The sequence below is a fragment of the Sapajus apella genome, unplaced genomic scaffold (genome assembly GCF_009761245.1).
Source record: "Sapajus apella isolate SASKATOON/1434 unplaced genomic scaffold, GSC_monkey_1.0 scaffold32, whole genome shotgun sequence".
Classification (NCBI taxonomy): Eukaryota; Metazoa; Chordata; class Mammalia; order Primates; family Cebidae; genus Sapajus; species Sapajus apella.
Window position 1 is genome coordinate 6044266 of NW_022436972.1, and position 16353 is coordinate 6060618.

At 40.6% G+C, this 16353-nt stretch overlaps 2 protein-coding genes across 3 annotated transcripts in view; one reads left to right on the forward strand and one right to left on the reverse strand.

Moving 5' to 3' along the window:
* Nucleotides 1-560: 560 nt before the first annotated feature.
* ZAR1L (zygote arrest 1 like) lies at nucleotides 561-7881 on the reverse strand. The gene is made up of 4 exons (XM_032294333.1): nucleotides 7164-7881; nucleotides 6540-6632; nucleotides 4625-4699; nucleotides 561-927 (listed from the first exon to the last, which is right to left on the reverse strand). Exons 1-4 carry the CDS (start codon nucleotides 7815-7817, stop codon nucleotides 784-786), a joined length of 966 nt encoding a protein of 321 aa, XP_032150224.1. The 5' UTR covers nucleotides 7818-7881; the 3' UTR covers nucleotides 561-783.
* A 2831-nt stretch (nucleotides 7882-10712) lies between these two features.
* BRCA2 (BRCA2 DNA repair associated) overlaps nucleotides 10713-16353 on the forward strand; it is a 96426-nt gene continuing 90785 nt past the window's right edge. For both annotated transcript variants that reach the window (XM_032294425.1, XM_032294426.1), the window contains exons 1-3: nucleotides 10713-10885; nucleotides 11630-11735; nucleotides 14032-14280. In XM_032294425.1, coding sequence (XP_032150316.1) covers nucleotides 11669-11735; nucleotides 14032-14280 — 316 coding nt within the window. In that variant the 5' untranslated portion in view covers nucleotides 10713-10885; nucleotides 11630-11668. The remainder of the gene's footprint in view (nucleotides 10886-11629; nucleotides 11736-14031; nucleotides 14281-16353) is intronic.

A 16353-nucleotide genomic window follows, 5' to 3' on the forward strand; every position in this document is an offset into this window, starting at 1 on the left:
CCTCTTCCCCACGTCAGCCCCAGGGGGCTCCTATTCCTCAGCCCCTCAAGGCCTTCGCTCCTGCTGTGCCCTTGGATCAAAATAATCTCCCAGCTCCCTTCAACCTGCAGGTCTCAAACTCATGTCAACTCTTCCCAGCCACCCTGTCTAAAGGGTTACTCTATCATAGCACCCTGTTTCCTTCATGCCATTTATCACAATCTGAACTTGGGAAGAAGTATACATGTAATTGTGAAAGCACAGAGCAAGTCCTACTCTACCTGGTTTAAATCCTGGCTCTCCGCCCGGGCCTCTGTGTGCCTCCATCTCATCTATGAAAAGGTACAACAGCTCCTACGTCATAGGGCTGCTGTGGTGAGTTACAGCAATGCGTGGCAGATGCTAACAGCTGCTTCAGCATTTGCTGTAATTGTGTACACTTGAAGGAAGGACCTTGCCTTGCCCCTTCAATCATCTCTATATTCCCAGTGCTTAGAACATCCGACTTATAAAAATTTGTCGAATGAATGGCTATTTTTCCTCTTCACTGTTCCCCTTCATATAAGTGACAGTATCTACCATTTCCCAATGCTCTATATTGATGTTTTTACCCTAGGATCACCAATTAATGTGCCTTCATGGTCTAGTTCACATGCATTTATTTTATTCTATTCTCATTGTACAATTGTTACACAACCTACAAAAAGTACAAAAGCCTAGTCCATTTTCCAATGCCAGAACCGAGTTGCAGAAAAGGAAGACAGCACAGCAAGTTACAAGAAGAGCTCAGGGGTCCTGTACAAGTCACACGACATATTTAAAGCTGTAAATATTGCCACAGGAGAATCTCTTGTCTTTGCAGCGACCACACAGTTCTTGTCGATGAGGCCTCCTTAGATCAATGTGTCTTTTCTTTTGAGGACAGGAACAATGAGACTTTGAGCAGGTCTTTAGGAAACAAGAGTTTGGATGCTAAATGATCAGTTTAGTGTTTCAAATATAATCCTCAAATCACAATATTTCTCCCTATTGCCCTATTCCTGATACCTTCATCCTCTGAGTCCCATGAGAAGGCCAAGACAAAGTTGTACAAAACTGCTTGTATCACATTAAATGTCGAATTTTTTTTTCAAGATAAATGATCACAGAAGATACTCAAGAGAATACTGCTGAGCCAATCAAGACAACATAATGTGAAAGAAGAATTTAAGAGTTTTGTAGCGTTTCTTCACTATGTAGATTTTTACATTTATAGCTGAACAAATCAAGACCAATGTAATATAAGAGAAAAAAAATTAAGTCAAGAGTTTCGTAGAGTTTCTTCACTATGTAGATTTTTATATTTGTGGGCAGGTCAGAGTGAGTGACAGTGGGTAGGAATTAAATGAAAATTTCCAAAAAACTAGAGGCCAAGCGCAATGGGTCATGCCGGTAATCCCGGCACCTTGGGAGGCCAGGACAGGCGGATCACCTGAGGTCAGGAGTTTGAGACCAGCCTGGCCAACAGGGTGAAATCCCATCTCTACTAAAAATAGAAAATTAACTGGGCATGGTGGCACATGCCTGTAATTCCAGTTACGTGGGACGCTGAGACAGGAGGATCACTTGAACCCAGGAAGCGGAGGTTGCGATGAGCTGAGATTGTGCCACCACACTCCAGCCTGGGCAACAAGAGTAAAACTCCATCTCAAAAAATAAAAATAAAAAAGACTAAAGCAAAGATTCTCAACCAGGGATGATTTTACTCCTCCCATCTCCATCCCCAGTGGACATTTGGCAATGTCTAAATATATTTTGGGTTATTATAACTGGGAGAGAGGGGTATTCTAGAGAAAATTAAGTGTTTCTTTCCAGACATGCCCAATCTTTACTAGGATCTAAAATAGTGCCTTTCAACCATTATCCCTTTCTGTCTTCCAATAATTACAATTAACATCCTATGGACACTGGACTACTACCCTGTTTCCACCCCCCACTCCTGCTGATCTCTGACAATTATAATCACTGCTCTATTTTCTATACGTCTCCTAGTCATACAGAGCAAGTCAAGATTTACCTTTTTACATTGTGAAAATAGGCATTTTATGCTTCTAATTGCAGCCTTAAATATGATTTAATCAAATTGTTCTGTTGAAGAGTATGCCTCCTTATAAGAAAATTCTAATAGGTAATACTCACATGGTGTTTACTATGTGCCTAGCACTCTCTTAAGCACTTGATATATATGAATTCATTTAATTCTCACAACATCCTTACAAAGAGAGGATCACTAAAATAAAGATTTACCCTAAAGGTAGATATCTGCTTCTGGAAATAGCGGATTAGGTCATTCTAACCAAGCCTCCTGGACAACTAGAAAAGCTGAGCTAAAAATAAATAACTGTTTGAAGCACTGGGAGATTATCAGAGCATTAGAAAAGAAAACCCAGAAATGGATGTGAGCTTGACATCTGGGACTGTTTACTCTCACTATAGTTTCACATGTGATAGCTAGCACTCAATCAGAAATAACCAGGGGCTATATATGAGGACACAGAACAACATATTTGAAATTTGAAAGGACAGCAATAGACTCACAGGGTATTGAGTGAAAGGAGTTCTGAAACAGATTTTAAAAGCACTACGCTAATATGTTCAAGGAAATACAACTAATATTTCCAGCAGAAAAACTGAAGTTTACTTTTAAAGAAATAGAAATTTTAGAACAAAAAAATACAATAAATGAAATCAATAGTTCAATGGATGGGTTTAATTGCAGATTAAAAAGAGCTGAGATGAGAAATACAAATGGAAGACGGTTTAGTAGATGATACCCAGTCTAAAGCAAGAAGAGCTAAAAGGATGGAAAATATAGAAAACAGCATAAGAGACAGAAAGAGGCCAGGTACAGTGGTACTGCTGTAATCCCAGCACTTTGGGAGGCAAAGATCATTTGAGGTTAGGTGTTCAAGACCAGCCTGGCCAACATGATGAAATCCCATCTCTACTAAAAATACAAAAATTAGCCAGGTGTGGTGGCAGGCGCCTATACTCCCAGCTACCTGGGAGGCTGAGGCAGGAAAATCACTTGAACCATCGCACCACTGCACTTCAGTATGGGCAACAGAGAGAGACTGTCTCAAAAAAATAAAAAGGAACAAATATGGTGCAATGGCCTAATATGAGTAATTGGAAGAGAGAGAAGGAATAGGAGTAGAAATAACATTTAAAAAGATAACCATTGATCATTTTCCAAAAGTAATGAAAATCTTCAAGCTGCAGTCTCAAAAAACACTATGAACCTCAAGCAAGATAATTATAAAGAAACCACAACTAGGCACATCATTGTAAAACTGCTGAAAACAACAATACGGAGAGCAATAAGAGAAGAGAAGTAAACAGATTTAAGAAGGGGAGAGAGAAGAGGAGATTACTTCAAAAGAGCTGCAATAAGAGCTGTATTGTGTCACAAAAACAAATTCAGATCCTTAAAGGGCAGAAAGAACTATTTCCAACTATACCCAGAAATAACAATACCCAGAAAAAAAATCCTAAAAAGATATCCAGACAAAATAGAATTTGTCACTTCCATACCAATACTGTGGAAAATATTGAAGTTCAAGTCAAAGGAAAGTGGCCCCAGAAACAAAAAGACACAATGAATAACAAAGACTGTGTAGCTAAAGCTAAATGAATATTGACAATACAAAATAATCTTATGAAGTTTTAAATATAGGTAAAATTAATACGCAACAACAACAAGTTAGGATGAGATGATATGTAGTTAGAGCATTCTAAAGTCATTGTATTGGCTGTGAAAGGCAAGATTAACAATTTAACTTTCCCAAATCAGGCAGTCATGATGTTATCTCTATGGTAACCACAAAAGGACATTAAAGAATAGAAAGGAAAACTGAATAATTTTTTTATAAAACCAATCCAAGTGAACACAAGAGAAAAGAAAAAGGAGTGGAGAAGAAAGAAAATACCTTTAAACCCAGTTTAATAAGTAGTTATATTGAACATCATCAGACTAAGAATGTTGGACTATAAAATCTGAGGATTAATCACTTACAAGTCTTCAAATCATCACTTACTTCTACTAATTATAGAAAAAGAAATATTTTTAAGTGAAGGACTTAGGTTAAAAAAGATTATTGATTATGAAAATTAGGTTAAGGATCTCACCTAATTCTGTGAATTTCTAAACATTGGAGACACCATGGAATCCAGTCAGAGCTTTGATACTATCCATCTAACCTTAGGAAAGTTATTTTAAACTTAGCTTTCAGATCTATAATATAGGAACAACATCTCCCACAAAGACTAGATGACTGGAGATAATGCATGTAAAGCACTAGCCCAAAATTTGGCATTTAGTAAACAGTTAATAGCAGTTACCTTTTAAAATTCTAACTATGCACAGGGTGTCAGGAAAAGCAAACAACACATAAGGCAACTTGAAACAGTGAATCTCTCCCCCTTTCCCTTCAAAACAGATGCAAACTATAACTTATGCTTTCATTTTTCCAAAATATAAAATTTCAAACATATAGAACATTCCTATTCCAACCTTCAACTCTATCAGATCCTAACGTTTTGTCACAGAGGCTTCATTTTAGGAATGAAACATTATAAACACAGTGGAAGTGTTCCATATGCTCACCTGACATTGGATTGCTTCTACTCGATAAGGGTTAAAACTCTTTTGGCATTTACAACAGAGTTGTTTGAAATAAACCTAAAGAGAAATATGGTTTTTTAAAATACAAGCTTTTATACACACCCACACTCCGCAGAAGCTCCCAGTTCTTAAGTAATCCATTCCCTTGCCTTGTATCTTGCTTGTACCAACCTCCACCCTTGAGGTTTTAAACTGTACTGGTTCTTATTAGTCACTCTCTTACTCTTTGAATCTAATTTTCCTTACCTGTAAAATTGGAATAATACTATTTTTTGCTTGTTTTTGAGATGCAGTTTTGCTCTTGTTACCCAGGCTGGAGTGCAATGGTACAACCTCTGCCTCCCAGGCTCAAGCAATTCTCCTGCCTCAGCGTCTCGAGTAGCCGGGATTACAGGTGCCCACCACCACACCCGGCTCATTTTTTGTATTCTTAGTAGAGATGGGGTTTCACCATGTTGGCCAGGCTGGTCTCGAACTCCTGGCCTCAAATGATCCACCCACCTCAGTCTCCGATAGTGCTGGGGTTAGAAGCCTGAGCCACTGCACCTGGCCGGAATAATACTATTAATACTTTTTCCATAGTTCTGAAAATGCCCCAATAATGTACACCAAGTATCACAGTAGATGCTCAATGGGAAGTGGCTGTTAGACTTTTTGTCCTGGTCTATTAGCTCTTACATGTTTCATTTTTCAGTGTTTCCCAGCTTAAACTTTAAATTACTTGTGGTTACCCATCAATACCACGTGGTCTCTAGACTTTGTGCAATTTCTTTTGCATACTTTCTCCCTGCCTTGCTTGGTAAACTCTTCCTCCTATTTATTCTTTAAAATCCTGCTTGGACATCAAGCCATCTATCCTCAGACAGGGCTAATCCCCTCCTTCCTGTACTATCTCTGTACAGCTTCCATGGGAAGGATGCTACGGCATGCGTTGCCAAATTACATTTTGCTTCCGTCCCTCCTATCAAAATAAACTCCTTGAGAAAGAGTTGTATGTTTTGTTGTTTGTATCCTAGTGCCTTGGAATGTTTGAATTAAACTCGTTTTTCCTCTGGCAAGAGAAGAAAAGTAAATTTAACTTCAATTTAAAAAATCTATTCGCTCTCTAGGTCTCTAGTAAACGGCTAGTGTGAGAAGTCAAGCTTTCATCCGGAAGTCAATGCCTTTTTGCCCTCTCTCTCCAGTCCTTTGGCCAGTAAGGCAAGCTCTAAACATGCGACAGCACAGGGCATTCACATTCAAATGCTGACGGAGGTTAACAACATCCGGCCATGCAGGCTGCTGCAAAACGAGCTGCACAGGCCAAGGAAAAGCAGACGAAGACTTAGGGCAGCCTGCTGTTCTCATTCTCAAACGAGGGTCTATAATGACCAGAGCCTATGATATTCATGAAAATGCAGAAATGCAGAATTTAACGTGAAGTCTTTTCCAATCTTAATATGTTGGCAATTAAATTAGGAAGGGGGCAAAAGAAACCTTCCACGCAGCCTAAGTCAGTCTCTTACAGGCTCATCTTTACGGTAAGTTTTTTCACTTATTGCCCCACCTTGTGGACAAACGTGGAAATTTCCTAGCGCTAAGGCCCAGACCTTTTCCAAACGTACCAACTAAAAAACGATGACAAAAACTTCCAATGTAGACAAGGACAAAGGTTCATCTAAGTAACCTGACATTTTGTCCAATATAACACCAGAATCTGGTTCGGAAACTCAGGTGGACAGTCCGATTCGGTTCCATTCAAACATTCATTCGGCACTTCCCACACACCTGGCACTGGGGATGCCACCACGATCAAGACAGGACTGTGAGAGCCAAGCTCCCTCAGGAATCAGATGCTTCCCCGCTTGCACCTGTGCCCACCGCATTCTCCTCTCACCCCTCGCTCACTTTTACTTACCTTGTTAGTTCCAGAAATGCACCACACGTAAGCACTCTCCCACCTGGTCTTACAGTCTTTGCAGTGAAAATAGCCGTACTTTGGTTCCAGAAACTGAAAATAAAGGGGGACAGTACTTTACCATCATGCGAAGAGAAAAAAACCAGATCCTTCTTTCCTTACGGCTTTGTATAAGGAAAACGTAACTCGTTTAACCTCACTATATTCTCAAAACTACTGCATTAATTCAGTTTCTCATCTCTCTTAAAGATGACGCTGGGATTCTTCTTGCTGCTGTCTTTTCTACTTTTCTAAGTCATTTTCCACAATGCCAGCGGCAAATCTTCCCAAAACGAAAGTCTGATTTCCTATGACACAGACTTGAAGACCTTCTTCGTCTCCAAATTCCCCAAGAGCAGTGGTTGCCAGACCGTTGGTTTTCATAGGCTTATTTGGGCTGGTACCTATTTTACCCAAAACTTACCAAACATACAGGCCACGTGAAATACATGTTTTTAGAGCTCCCTCTCCCTCCCCAAGTACATGGAGGAAGAGAGAGAAGATTTTGCTTTTATTGGCCCCATAGAAGAAAAAGGAGGGAGAGGATGGGGCTGACCGAGGACTAAGAGGGAAGGGAGGGTCCACCTGGAAGTTAGGCCTCCGGAGCGGCTTGGCGGCAGTGTCTCCAGGCGCCTGCTTGCTCTTGGTTTCCTGAGAGCGCAGGGCGTCTTTCTCCCCCGATTCCTCCAGCTGCCCGGATTCCTCCTGCCTGTCAGCTTCTGACCTTGGTGGTGGTGACCGCGGCTGGCTGGCCTCCGCAGGGCCCAGGAGTGCCTTGCTCTCCCTGTCATCCTCATCCCTCCGCAGGCTGATCAAGCCCCTGTGGCCGGTGGCAGGCGAAGTGACCCCACAGGCTGGCAGGGGGCCCCGGGGATCTCTGACGTCCCAGGAGGAGCAGCTGCTCAGGGTGCGAGGCCCCAGCGAGCACTGCACAGCCTTGTCCACCCGCGGGCTCACCTGCACGCCCACCTCCTTGGTGTTGGCTTTACCCAGCCGCGGGCTCAGGCTGGGGTTCATCTGGGAGAGAATGGCCTTAAGCTGCGCGCTCTTGTAAGGGTCCATGCAGTAGTCAGGGGCGTTCGCGGGCACCAGCAGCCCTGGCCTAGCCAGGAAAATGGGGGGACCCATATTTTGTCTCCAGTCGGGCTGTTTGTGCCCTGAGAGTCCGGGCTGGCCTAAAGGTACTGTGTTCCCATAGCCCTGGTACAAGCCATAGGGAACACGAACAAAGCGCTCCATCCGCTCAGCAGGTGCTCAGGCGCAGCCTAATATCCTACTGCGGTTTGTGTCCTTATTTTGCCTTCCTCCTTCATCCGCCCCTTCTTTCTCCTGATCAAGTTGGTTCAGATTCATTCCTGGCTTCTCCATTTATTTTAGATTCTAATGGGAGCTGCTGCCTATTACCCTGATTGAGGGAGAGCAGCTCTATCTACAGATGTCTAATTGCCACCTGATTCCTACCTAATTGCTTTTCCCTATCTCTTCAATTCACTCTTCAGGAATCTTTTTTCAAAGCTGTTTTTGATTTCCAGCTTATTCACACACATGCTTTAGTTAGTGACTCATTCACTTATTCCTGTAGTGACCATTCTAAAGATCCTTTGTAAGGTAATGTGGTGATGTTAATTGGTACAGACATTATGGACAACAGTATGGAGATTCCTCAAAAAAGTAAATAGAAGTACCAGATAATCCAGCAATCCCACTACTGGGTATTTACCCAAAGGAAATGAAATCAATATCCTGAAGAGATATCTTCACTTCCTTGTTTATTGCAGCATGATGCACGATAGCCAAGTTATGGAACCAACCTAACTGTCTGTTAACAGATAAATGGATAGAGAAATTGTGGCATGTATTTCTACAATGGAATATTACTCTGCCTTAAAACAGGAGATCCTGCCATTTGCAACAAATTGGGTGAAACTGGGGGGATATTACGCGAAGTGAAGTAAGCCAGATAGAAAAATACTGCATAAACTCACTGATATGTGGAATCTGAAAAAGTCAAATACATACAAGGAGAAAGTAGAATTGTGGTTACCAGGGACAGGAAGTGGGGAGGAATGGAGAGAGACTGGCCAGAGCCTATAAAGTTACAGTTAGAAAGAATGAGTCTACAGATCTAATGTATGGCATAATGACTGCAGTTAACAATACTGTATTTTATACTGGAAATTTTCGAAGAGATATTTCAGGTGCTCTCACCACACACAAAAGAAAATTATGTGAAGAGATGATATGTTAATTGCTTGACTGTAGTAATCATCTCACCATGTACATATATCAAAATATCATGTTATGCACATCAAATATATACAACTTTTAGAAAATAATGTTTTTTTGGTTTGGTTTTTTTTTTTTTGAAATGGAGTCTCCTCACTCTGTCTCCCAGGTGGGAGTGCAGTGGCATGATCTCAGCTCACTGCAACCTCCTGGGTCTACCTCCTGGGTTCCAGCGATTCTCTCTTTTCAGCCTCCCAAGTAGCTGGGATTACAGACGCATGCCACCACACACAGCTAATTTTTGTATTTTTAGTAGAGACGGGTTTTCGCCATGTTAGCCAGGCTGGTCTCGAGCCCCTGACCTCAAGTGATCTGCCCACCTCAGTCTCCCAGAGTACTGGGATTACAGGCGTGAGCCACCGCACCCAGCTGGAAATATGTTTTTAATCAAAATTAAACCATATTGTAAATTGAATACAAATAGGAAATTGAGCAGCTGGACTAGAAGAGAATAGGTTTTTTAAAAGTGTATTATGGTAGAGCTAATGAATGGCAAGTCCCCGGTACAAAGAGAACAAGAAACAAAAAGGTATGGAGGTGTATATAATGAGAAAATGTATTTCGGAGACTTGTGTGACATGCCATGGGTTCTCATTAGTCCACTCCTAGTGAGACACCTCCCCCCCAAAAAAGGGGACAAAGCAAATTGTTCTGATTTATGCAGTAAATAAATCACAGGTTAGTTAAATGTATGAAGTCAAGTGGACTAGAATTCAAACCTGGGCCTTACTACCAGGCACTGACAATACTGACCAATTTATAAGACTGCTGTAAGATTAAACATGATATTGCTTAAAAGTGCAAAGCAGAATGCCTGCCTCATAAAATGTTTGGTAAGTGGTACTATTATCAGCAAGGATCACAGACTTGTGTTTGTGAATTAGACTTAAAGCAAAAGCTTTGGAATCTATCTGCATTAGTAAGGTCTCCTGCTACAGCTAAGGATTACTGATTATCAAACTAAAATGACACCTAAGGAACCAAGTGGAGCCCAGCCTTTTTCTAATCCAGGGTTGCTTCTGTTTACTGCTGAAGCACCTTCTAGAAGGAACAAGGCCACCATGAACAACTCTCACTGAATCCATTTGAAGGCTTTGTAGGTCTTACAACAAACCCTCTTCAGCCTTGTATTCTGCATGTCACAGAACCTACGAATTCAGAGATGAAGTCAGGTCTTCCAGTTCAGCCTGTGAGGAAGACAGGTGATCCGAATCCTAAGAATGCAAAAGATACTACCGAGGCCTGCGGAGCGAGGCACCTAACACTGTATGAGCGAGTTAAGATGGGTTTCACAATTTTTCAAGCAAGGAAACAGGCTCGGAAGTCTTGAACACCTGCCACCCAAGAGCAGCACACCTACTGGAACTAAAATCCTCTGATTTCAAATAACAGCCCCGCCCACTACCACGAAGTGAAGAAGTCATCCACGCTCTAAGCTTTTGTAAGATCGGCTCGCTTTAGGGAACAGGTCTTGAGAGAACATGCCTTTTAAGGTCAGAACAAAGGTCTTTCAAAGCTCCCAAGTCACGTCCCGAGGGCGCTCACTCTTAGGGCTCCAACAGGAACTGGAGCAAAAAGAAAGAGATCGGGGACTTGGAGTAGGCATAGGGGCGGCCCCTCCAAGAAGGGTGGTCTAGGACTCTTAAGGGTCAGCGAGAAGGGGAGACACACTCCAGCTACCGCTTTATTCGGTCCGAGACTGACGGTTGTGACATCTGACAAGCAACTTCCTCTCGCCACACTGAGAAACACCCACAGCTGCCTACCCAGGCCTGACTTCCGGGTAGTGCGCGTGCTGCGTATCGCGTCACGGCGTCACGGCGTCACGGCGTCACGTGGTCAGCGCGGGCTCGTGGCGCGAGCGTCTGAAACAAGGCGGCGGAGGCGGAGCTGCTGTGGTGCCTCCGGTCTTTTCTGCGACGGTGGGTCGCCACGGGAAGAAGCCTGAGGGGACAGATTTGTGACCCGCGCGGTTTTTGTCAGCCTACTCCGGCCAAAAAAGAGCTGCACTTCTGGAGCGGGTTAGTGGCAGCGGGGGTGGAGACGGGCGCGTCTTCCGCAGTTCCAGTCCAGCGTGGCGGGGGAGCGCCACACGCCCCCGGTCGCAGCCGCGGCCTCTAAGCCCTTTGTCTTTGCCAACCCCCACCCCTGCCTGAGAGGAAGGTCCTTGTCCCGAAGGCAAATTTTCGCCGAGCACATTTGAGCCCCACCCTTTCCCTGGGTCTCCGTTTCCCGCCTCAGCCCAACTTTTGGGCTCCGCCAGTCGCTCAGTTACCTCCCTCCCAGCTGTCCCAGATGGCGCCATCTGAAATTTTCTTTAATTGGAACCACGATCACTTTAACGGAATATTGCTGTTTTGGGGAAGTGTTTTACAGCTGCTGGGCACACTGTATCTGCCTTAATTAAGCCCCAGGTAACTGCTGTGTTCCGAAGACATGCTGATTGGGAATCATCAGGCTGCTTTGGTCTGTAACAGGAGCCCGCTGTCCCCACTAACCACGCGTCACTGGTTAGCGTGATTGAAACTAAATCGTATGAAAATCTCTGGTCTCACTAGCCACGTTTCGAGTACTTAATGTCAGTGGCACCTGTTTGAACAGCACAACTGTAGAATGTTCCCATCCTCAGAGTAAGCTGTTATCGTCCCAGGAGATGGGACTGAATAAGAATTCAGACAAACTGTCCAGCGCTTCTGATGTTCACCTCGGTCACATAAGAAGAAATGCATCCCTGTATAAGTGCATTTTGATCTTCTGTTTTGCAGACTTATTTACCAAACGTTGGAGGAATATTGTAGGTAAAAATGCCTATTGGATCCAAAGAGAGGCCAACTTTTTTTGAAATTTTTAAGACACGCTGCAACAAAGCAGGTATTGACAATTGTATATAACTTGATAACTTACACCGAGAAAGTGTTTTCTAAAAAATGCTTGCGAAAAACCCAATACTTCACAGTTTTGCTTACAACCATAAACTGTTCTTTATGTATGCATAAATCCAGTTAACAACAATTATCTTTTGCAGGTTAACCAGATGATAAATATAGAACCTCTAGTGGATAAAGAGGAAACTGGCCCCTTGACTAGCAGTAGGAAAAATTGTTTTTAAAGCATTACTAACAAGTCAGAAACAGTAGTGTTACTGTATGGCAGACGTTGTCTAACTTTTTGGTTTCAGTACTTTTTAACACTCTTAAAAATGATCTAGGACCTCCGGAGTGCTTTTGTTTATGTAGCTTATAATATTATAAATTTAAAACTAAGAATTTAAGGCCGAGCGCGGTGGCTCACGCCTGTAATCCCAGCACATTGAGAGGCCGAGGTGGGTGGATCACTTGATGCCAGGAGTTCGAGACCAGCCTGACCAGCATGGTGAAACCCTGTCTCTACTAAAAATACAAAAAATGTGCTGGGCATGGTGGCACGTGCCTGTAATCCCAGCTACTCGGGAGGCGGAGGCAGGAGAACCGCCTAAACCCGGGAGCAGGAAGTCGCAGTGAGCCGAGATGGGGTCACTGCACTCCAGCCTGGGCAACAGAGTGCAACTCTATCTCAAAAAAGAAAAAAAAAACTAAGAACTTAAAGTTATTAATTTACTTAAAAAAAATGAAAGTTAACCCGTTGCATATTGTCACAGCATTCTTAGGAAAAACAACTTTTTGAAAACATGAGTGGAATAATTTTTACAGTTTTGCAGTTCTTTTATGTCTGGCTAAATATAAGATACCTGGATTCAATTATCTGTGTCTAATCTGTTATTTTGTTAAAAGTATATGAAAAAGATTTAACCTCGCACAGCTAGGTAGCTAAGAAAAGGAATATTTTAATAGTCTTCAGTTACTTGTTGCTATTTTTCCTTGTACTTGCATAGATTTTTCAAATATCTAATAGAGCATCAAGCGTTTTTTCCATGTTGCAACATCATGCAATGATTATTTGGAAGATAAGTTCTGAATTATATAAAGTTTCCAAATATTGATACATTGCGATAAACAGTATTTTAAAAATCAATTCATTAATACCATCATGAATCTCATCAGAAAAGTCTTTTAAGATTGGGTAGAAATGAGCCACTGGAAATTCCAATTTTCAGTTGAAAGTTCACATTTTGTCATTGGCAACAAACTGTTTTCCTTGCAGTAACAAGCACACTTCATTGATTTGTCTACCAAATGATTTGTGAGAAAATGTCTACCAAATTAAGTTGAAATAACTACTTTGTCAGCCATTTCAAGTAAAAATGGCTTTTCATTGTAAAAAATTGCTTGTTCAGATCACAGCTCAATACATGAGTGCTATTCTAGACAGTATTGTATTTGAATATGCAGAAGTGCTTTATGTATGCTTCCTGTTTTGTCAGATTATTAAAAGAAATGCTAAAGCATTGAGCTTTAAAATTAATTTTTACTGCTTCATCAGGACATTCTTCAGTTAAACTGGCATTTTTTTTTTTAACAAGGACACACAGCAGTAAGGAATACAATGACTACTAGTACTAGTTTGGTGCCACTGCCATAACTCATGCAAATGTGCCAGCAGCTTTACCCGGCATTATCTTTGCACTATTGGTACAAATGTCAACATCATGAAAAGGGGAAGTGATTCCATAGTGTTGTTATTAAAGTAGTTTTGAACTGTAATGGTAGAGAATGGATAGCTCATAATACTAATTTTGTCATTTCCCTTTAAAAGAGATTCCCATTTTATGTAAAAGTCCACATGTTCCTCGTACCCATAGATTTGCCACATCTTGAGTACTCTTCAGAATTATTTGAATTATATCTGTGAATAGTTTTTTATGCCAAACCATGAATAAAAATAAAATTTAATTAAATGAAAATAGAAACCAAAAAATAATATATATAATAAATTTGTATATTATAGAAATATGTTACTTTAAAAGCAACTCTATTACATAATATATAGTATATAAAAGCTTTTAATATTATAGTTAAATGCTATCTTGTCACTTTTGTGAACTCTTGTTATACTTCTCTATAGACTTGTAAGAGAATGGATTAATGATCTTGTTTAATTAATGTGCCTTAAAAGTAATCCATAGTCAAGATTTTAAGCATTTTTTTCCTTATGATCTTTAACTTTTCTGAGTCATAAATTTGTCTGTCATTTGTTAAAACTAAGGTGAGTTGTTTTTTTTTTTTAATAGATATAGGACCAATAAGCCTTAATTGGTTTGAAGAACTTTCTTCAGAAGCTCCACCCTATAATTCTGAACCTGCAGAAGAATCTGAACATAAAATCAGCATTTATGAACCAAACCTATTTAAAACTCCACAAAGGAAACCCTCTTATAATCATCTGGCTTCAACCCCAATAATATTCAAAGAGCAAGCGCTGACTCTGCCACCATACCAATCTCCTGTAAAAGAATTAAATAAATTCAGATTAGACTTAGGTAAGTAATGTGATATGGTAGACTGGGGAGAACTATAAACCAGGAATTCGGGCAAACCTGTGTTAAAAGCTCAGCTCATTCATTAATTGTATCATGCTGGGCAAATCAGTCTCTCTGGCCTCATTTTTCTTGCTTGAAAAATGGAGATGATGAAAATAATATCTTACAGGTTTGGGTTAAATGAAATAATGTAGGTATGTAGTAGATGTTCTGTTTCACCCCTCCTTTGATGAATTTGCCAACTGAGATTTGCTGAATTATATCTTATGCCAAAAAACCTAGGACTTGTTTTGATATTAATTAAACTATATTTCTGCAGGCTATCACAGAGGACAGAGATGATTTTATCAGTATACTATAAGTATCATGATTTAGAAGGAGTCTCCCTGGCGTAGGTGCCACGTGTTTCTAAGCAATTATATGATAAGATTATAAATTCAGTCATTCAAATAATTATTACCTACTTGACATAAATAATGAACTTTCTCTTTTCTTCAGAGTATTACTGTCTAGGAAAGGGGAATAAGGAGTACACAGATAAAGTATAGTATAAGGTTGAATGTAGTAAATGTCAAGAGAAAAATATAAAAAAGTACAATGAAAGTTGAGAAGAACAAGCAAATAGTATTGGACAGAGTTAGGCAATTATTTCTTTGAGCTGAACCTTGAAGGACAGGTGAGATTAAGAAATTTGAAGATATGGAAGAGTGATAGTGTTCTAGGCAGCGGGAACAACATGAGGAAGTATGTGTAGTTTGTTCAGGACATAGCAAGTAATTCAGGTTGGCGTTGGTTGTTTTGTGTCTGAAAGGGACCAATAGACAAGACAAAAAGGCAGAATAAAGTCAGGCTTGAATGCCAAGCTAAAGAAATTGACTTTATTTAACTGGTTGTTGAGCAGAGAAGTCGCATGCAAATTTAATCATGCTACTTATTGTGTCAAGCCTTTGATCACTTTCCTTTATCCTTATGGCAAAATGCAAACTTGATAGGTCCTTTGTGATCAGGCCCCTGATTTACTCTTGGCTCAGCTTGCCACTGAATTTATTTTTGTTGTCAAGACCACCATGCTCTTTGGCTCTTCATACATATTGTTACCTGTACCCACAACTTACTTCCTTCTTCCCTATTTTTTGTCTAGCTAATTTGCACGCTCTTCTTTCAGATTTTGGCTTATTTCTGCTTCTGAGAAATATTTCCTGTCCACCCTCACTGAACTTCTACTGAAGGAGACATACATAAACAATGATAGTGTGATACATGCTTTGAAAGAAATTCATGACAATAGGGAGTGCATATACAAAGGGAACATAGGTAATGGGCAAATGTTTTCATGCATGTTATTGGATACCAAATGGTATACATAGGATTCAGTAAATATTTGTAGAGTATTAGTACTAGTATATTTGCTTTAGGAAGCCTAATGATCAGGCAGCAGTCTTTGGAGATAACATTTTTCAAAATGTCATGCCTGTGCCATTAGAATTTTCTGGAGTACTCATTGAAAGGGCAGATTCCAGGCCCCACTCTGAATCTCTTGATTTGTAATTTTTGGAGATGATGCCCATGAGTTTACATTTTAAACCTGAATGATCCCTATAGAAAGGGAAAACTGGAGGTAGGAAAATCAGTTAGGAGATTTGCAGTGGTCTAGGTGTTAGAGACAAATGCCTTAATTACAGTAATAACAGTGAAAGTAGATATGGGAGATAAAACTATAGGACCCTGCAGTAGTCTAGATATGGAGGATTCAAGAAAAGGAACAATTGACAGGGCAAAGCGTGGTTAGAACACAGTAGGAGTAACATTTATAGAACTGAATAAGGGAGTCATCCATTCAGTAAATATTACTGCTTACTTGTTCCTGGCAATCTGCTTGGCATTAAGGATACAAATGTGAATAAGGTGTCCTTTGACCTCTTAAGTACTCAGTCTTATAAGCACATCTTGTAAGGACATCTTGGTTGCTTCCACAAAAATAAATATACTAGTGTGTTATATTATAAGAGCATGTACTAAGGTGCATCACCACATCCAGCTTTTTTTTTTTTTTTTTTTTTTTTTTTTTTTTTT

Excerpts from the sequence above, each read along its gene's own strand:
- ZAR1L (XM_032294333.1), bottom strand. The coding sequence starts at position 7,817 with ATGGAGCGCTTTGTTCGTGTTCCCTATGGCTTGTACCAGGGCTATGGG. Across the intron at positions 6,633-7,163 it reads TCCGGAGGCCTAACTTCCAG|TTTCTGGAACCAAAGTACGG; the intron begins GTGGACCCTCCC and ends CTTTATTTTCAG. Across the intron at positions 928-4,624 it reads TAGAAGCAATCCAATGTCAG|ACCTGCTCAAAGTCTCATTG; the intron begins GTGAGCATATGG and ends TGTTTCCTAAAG.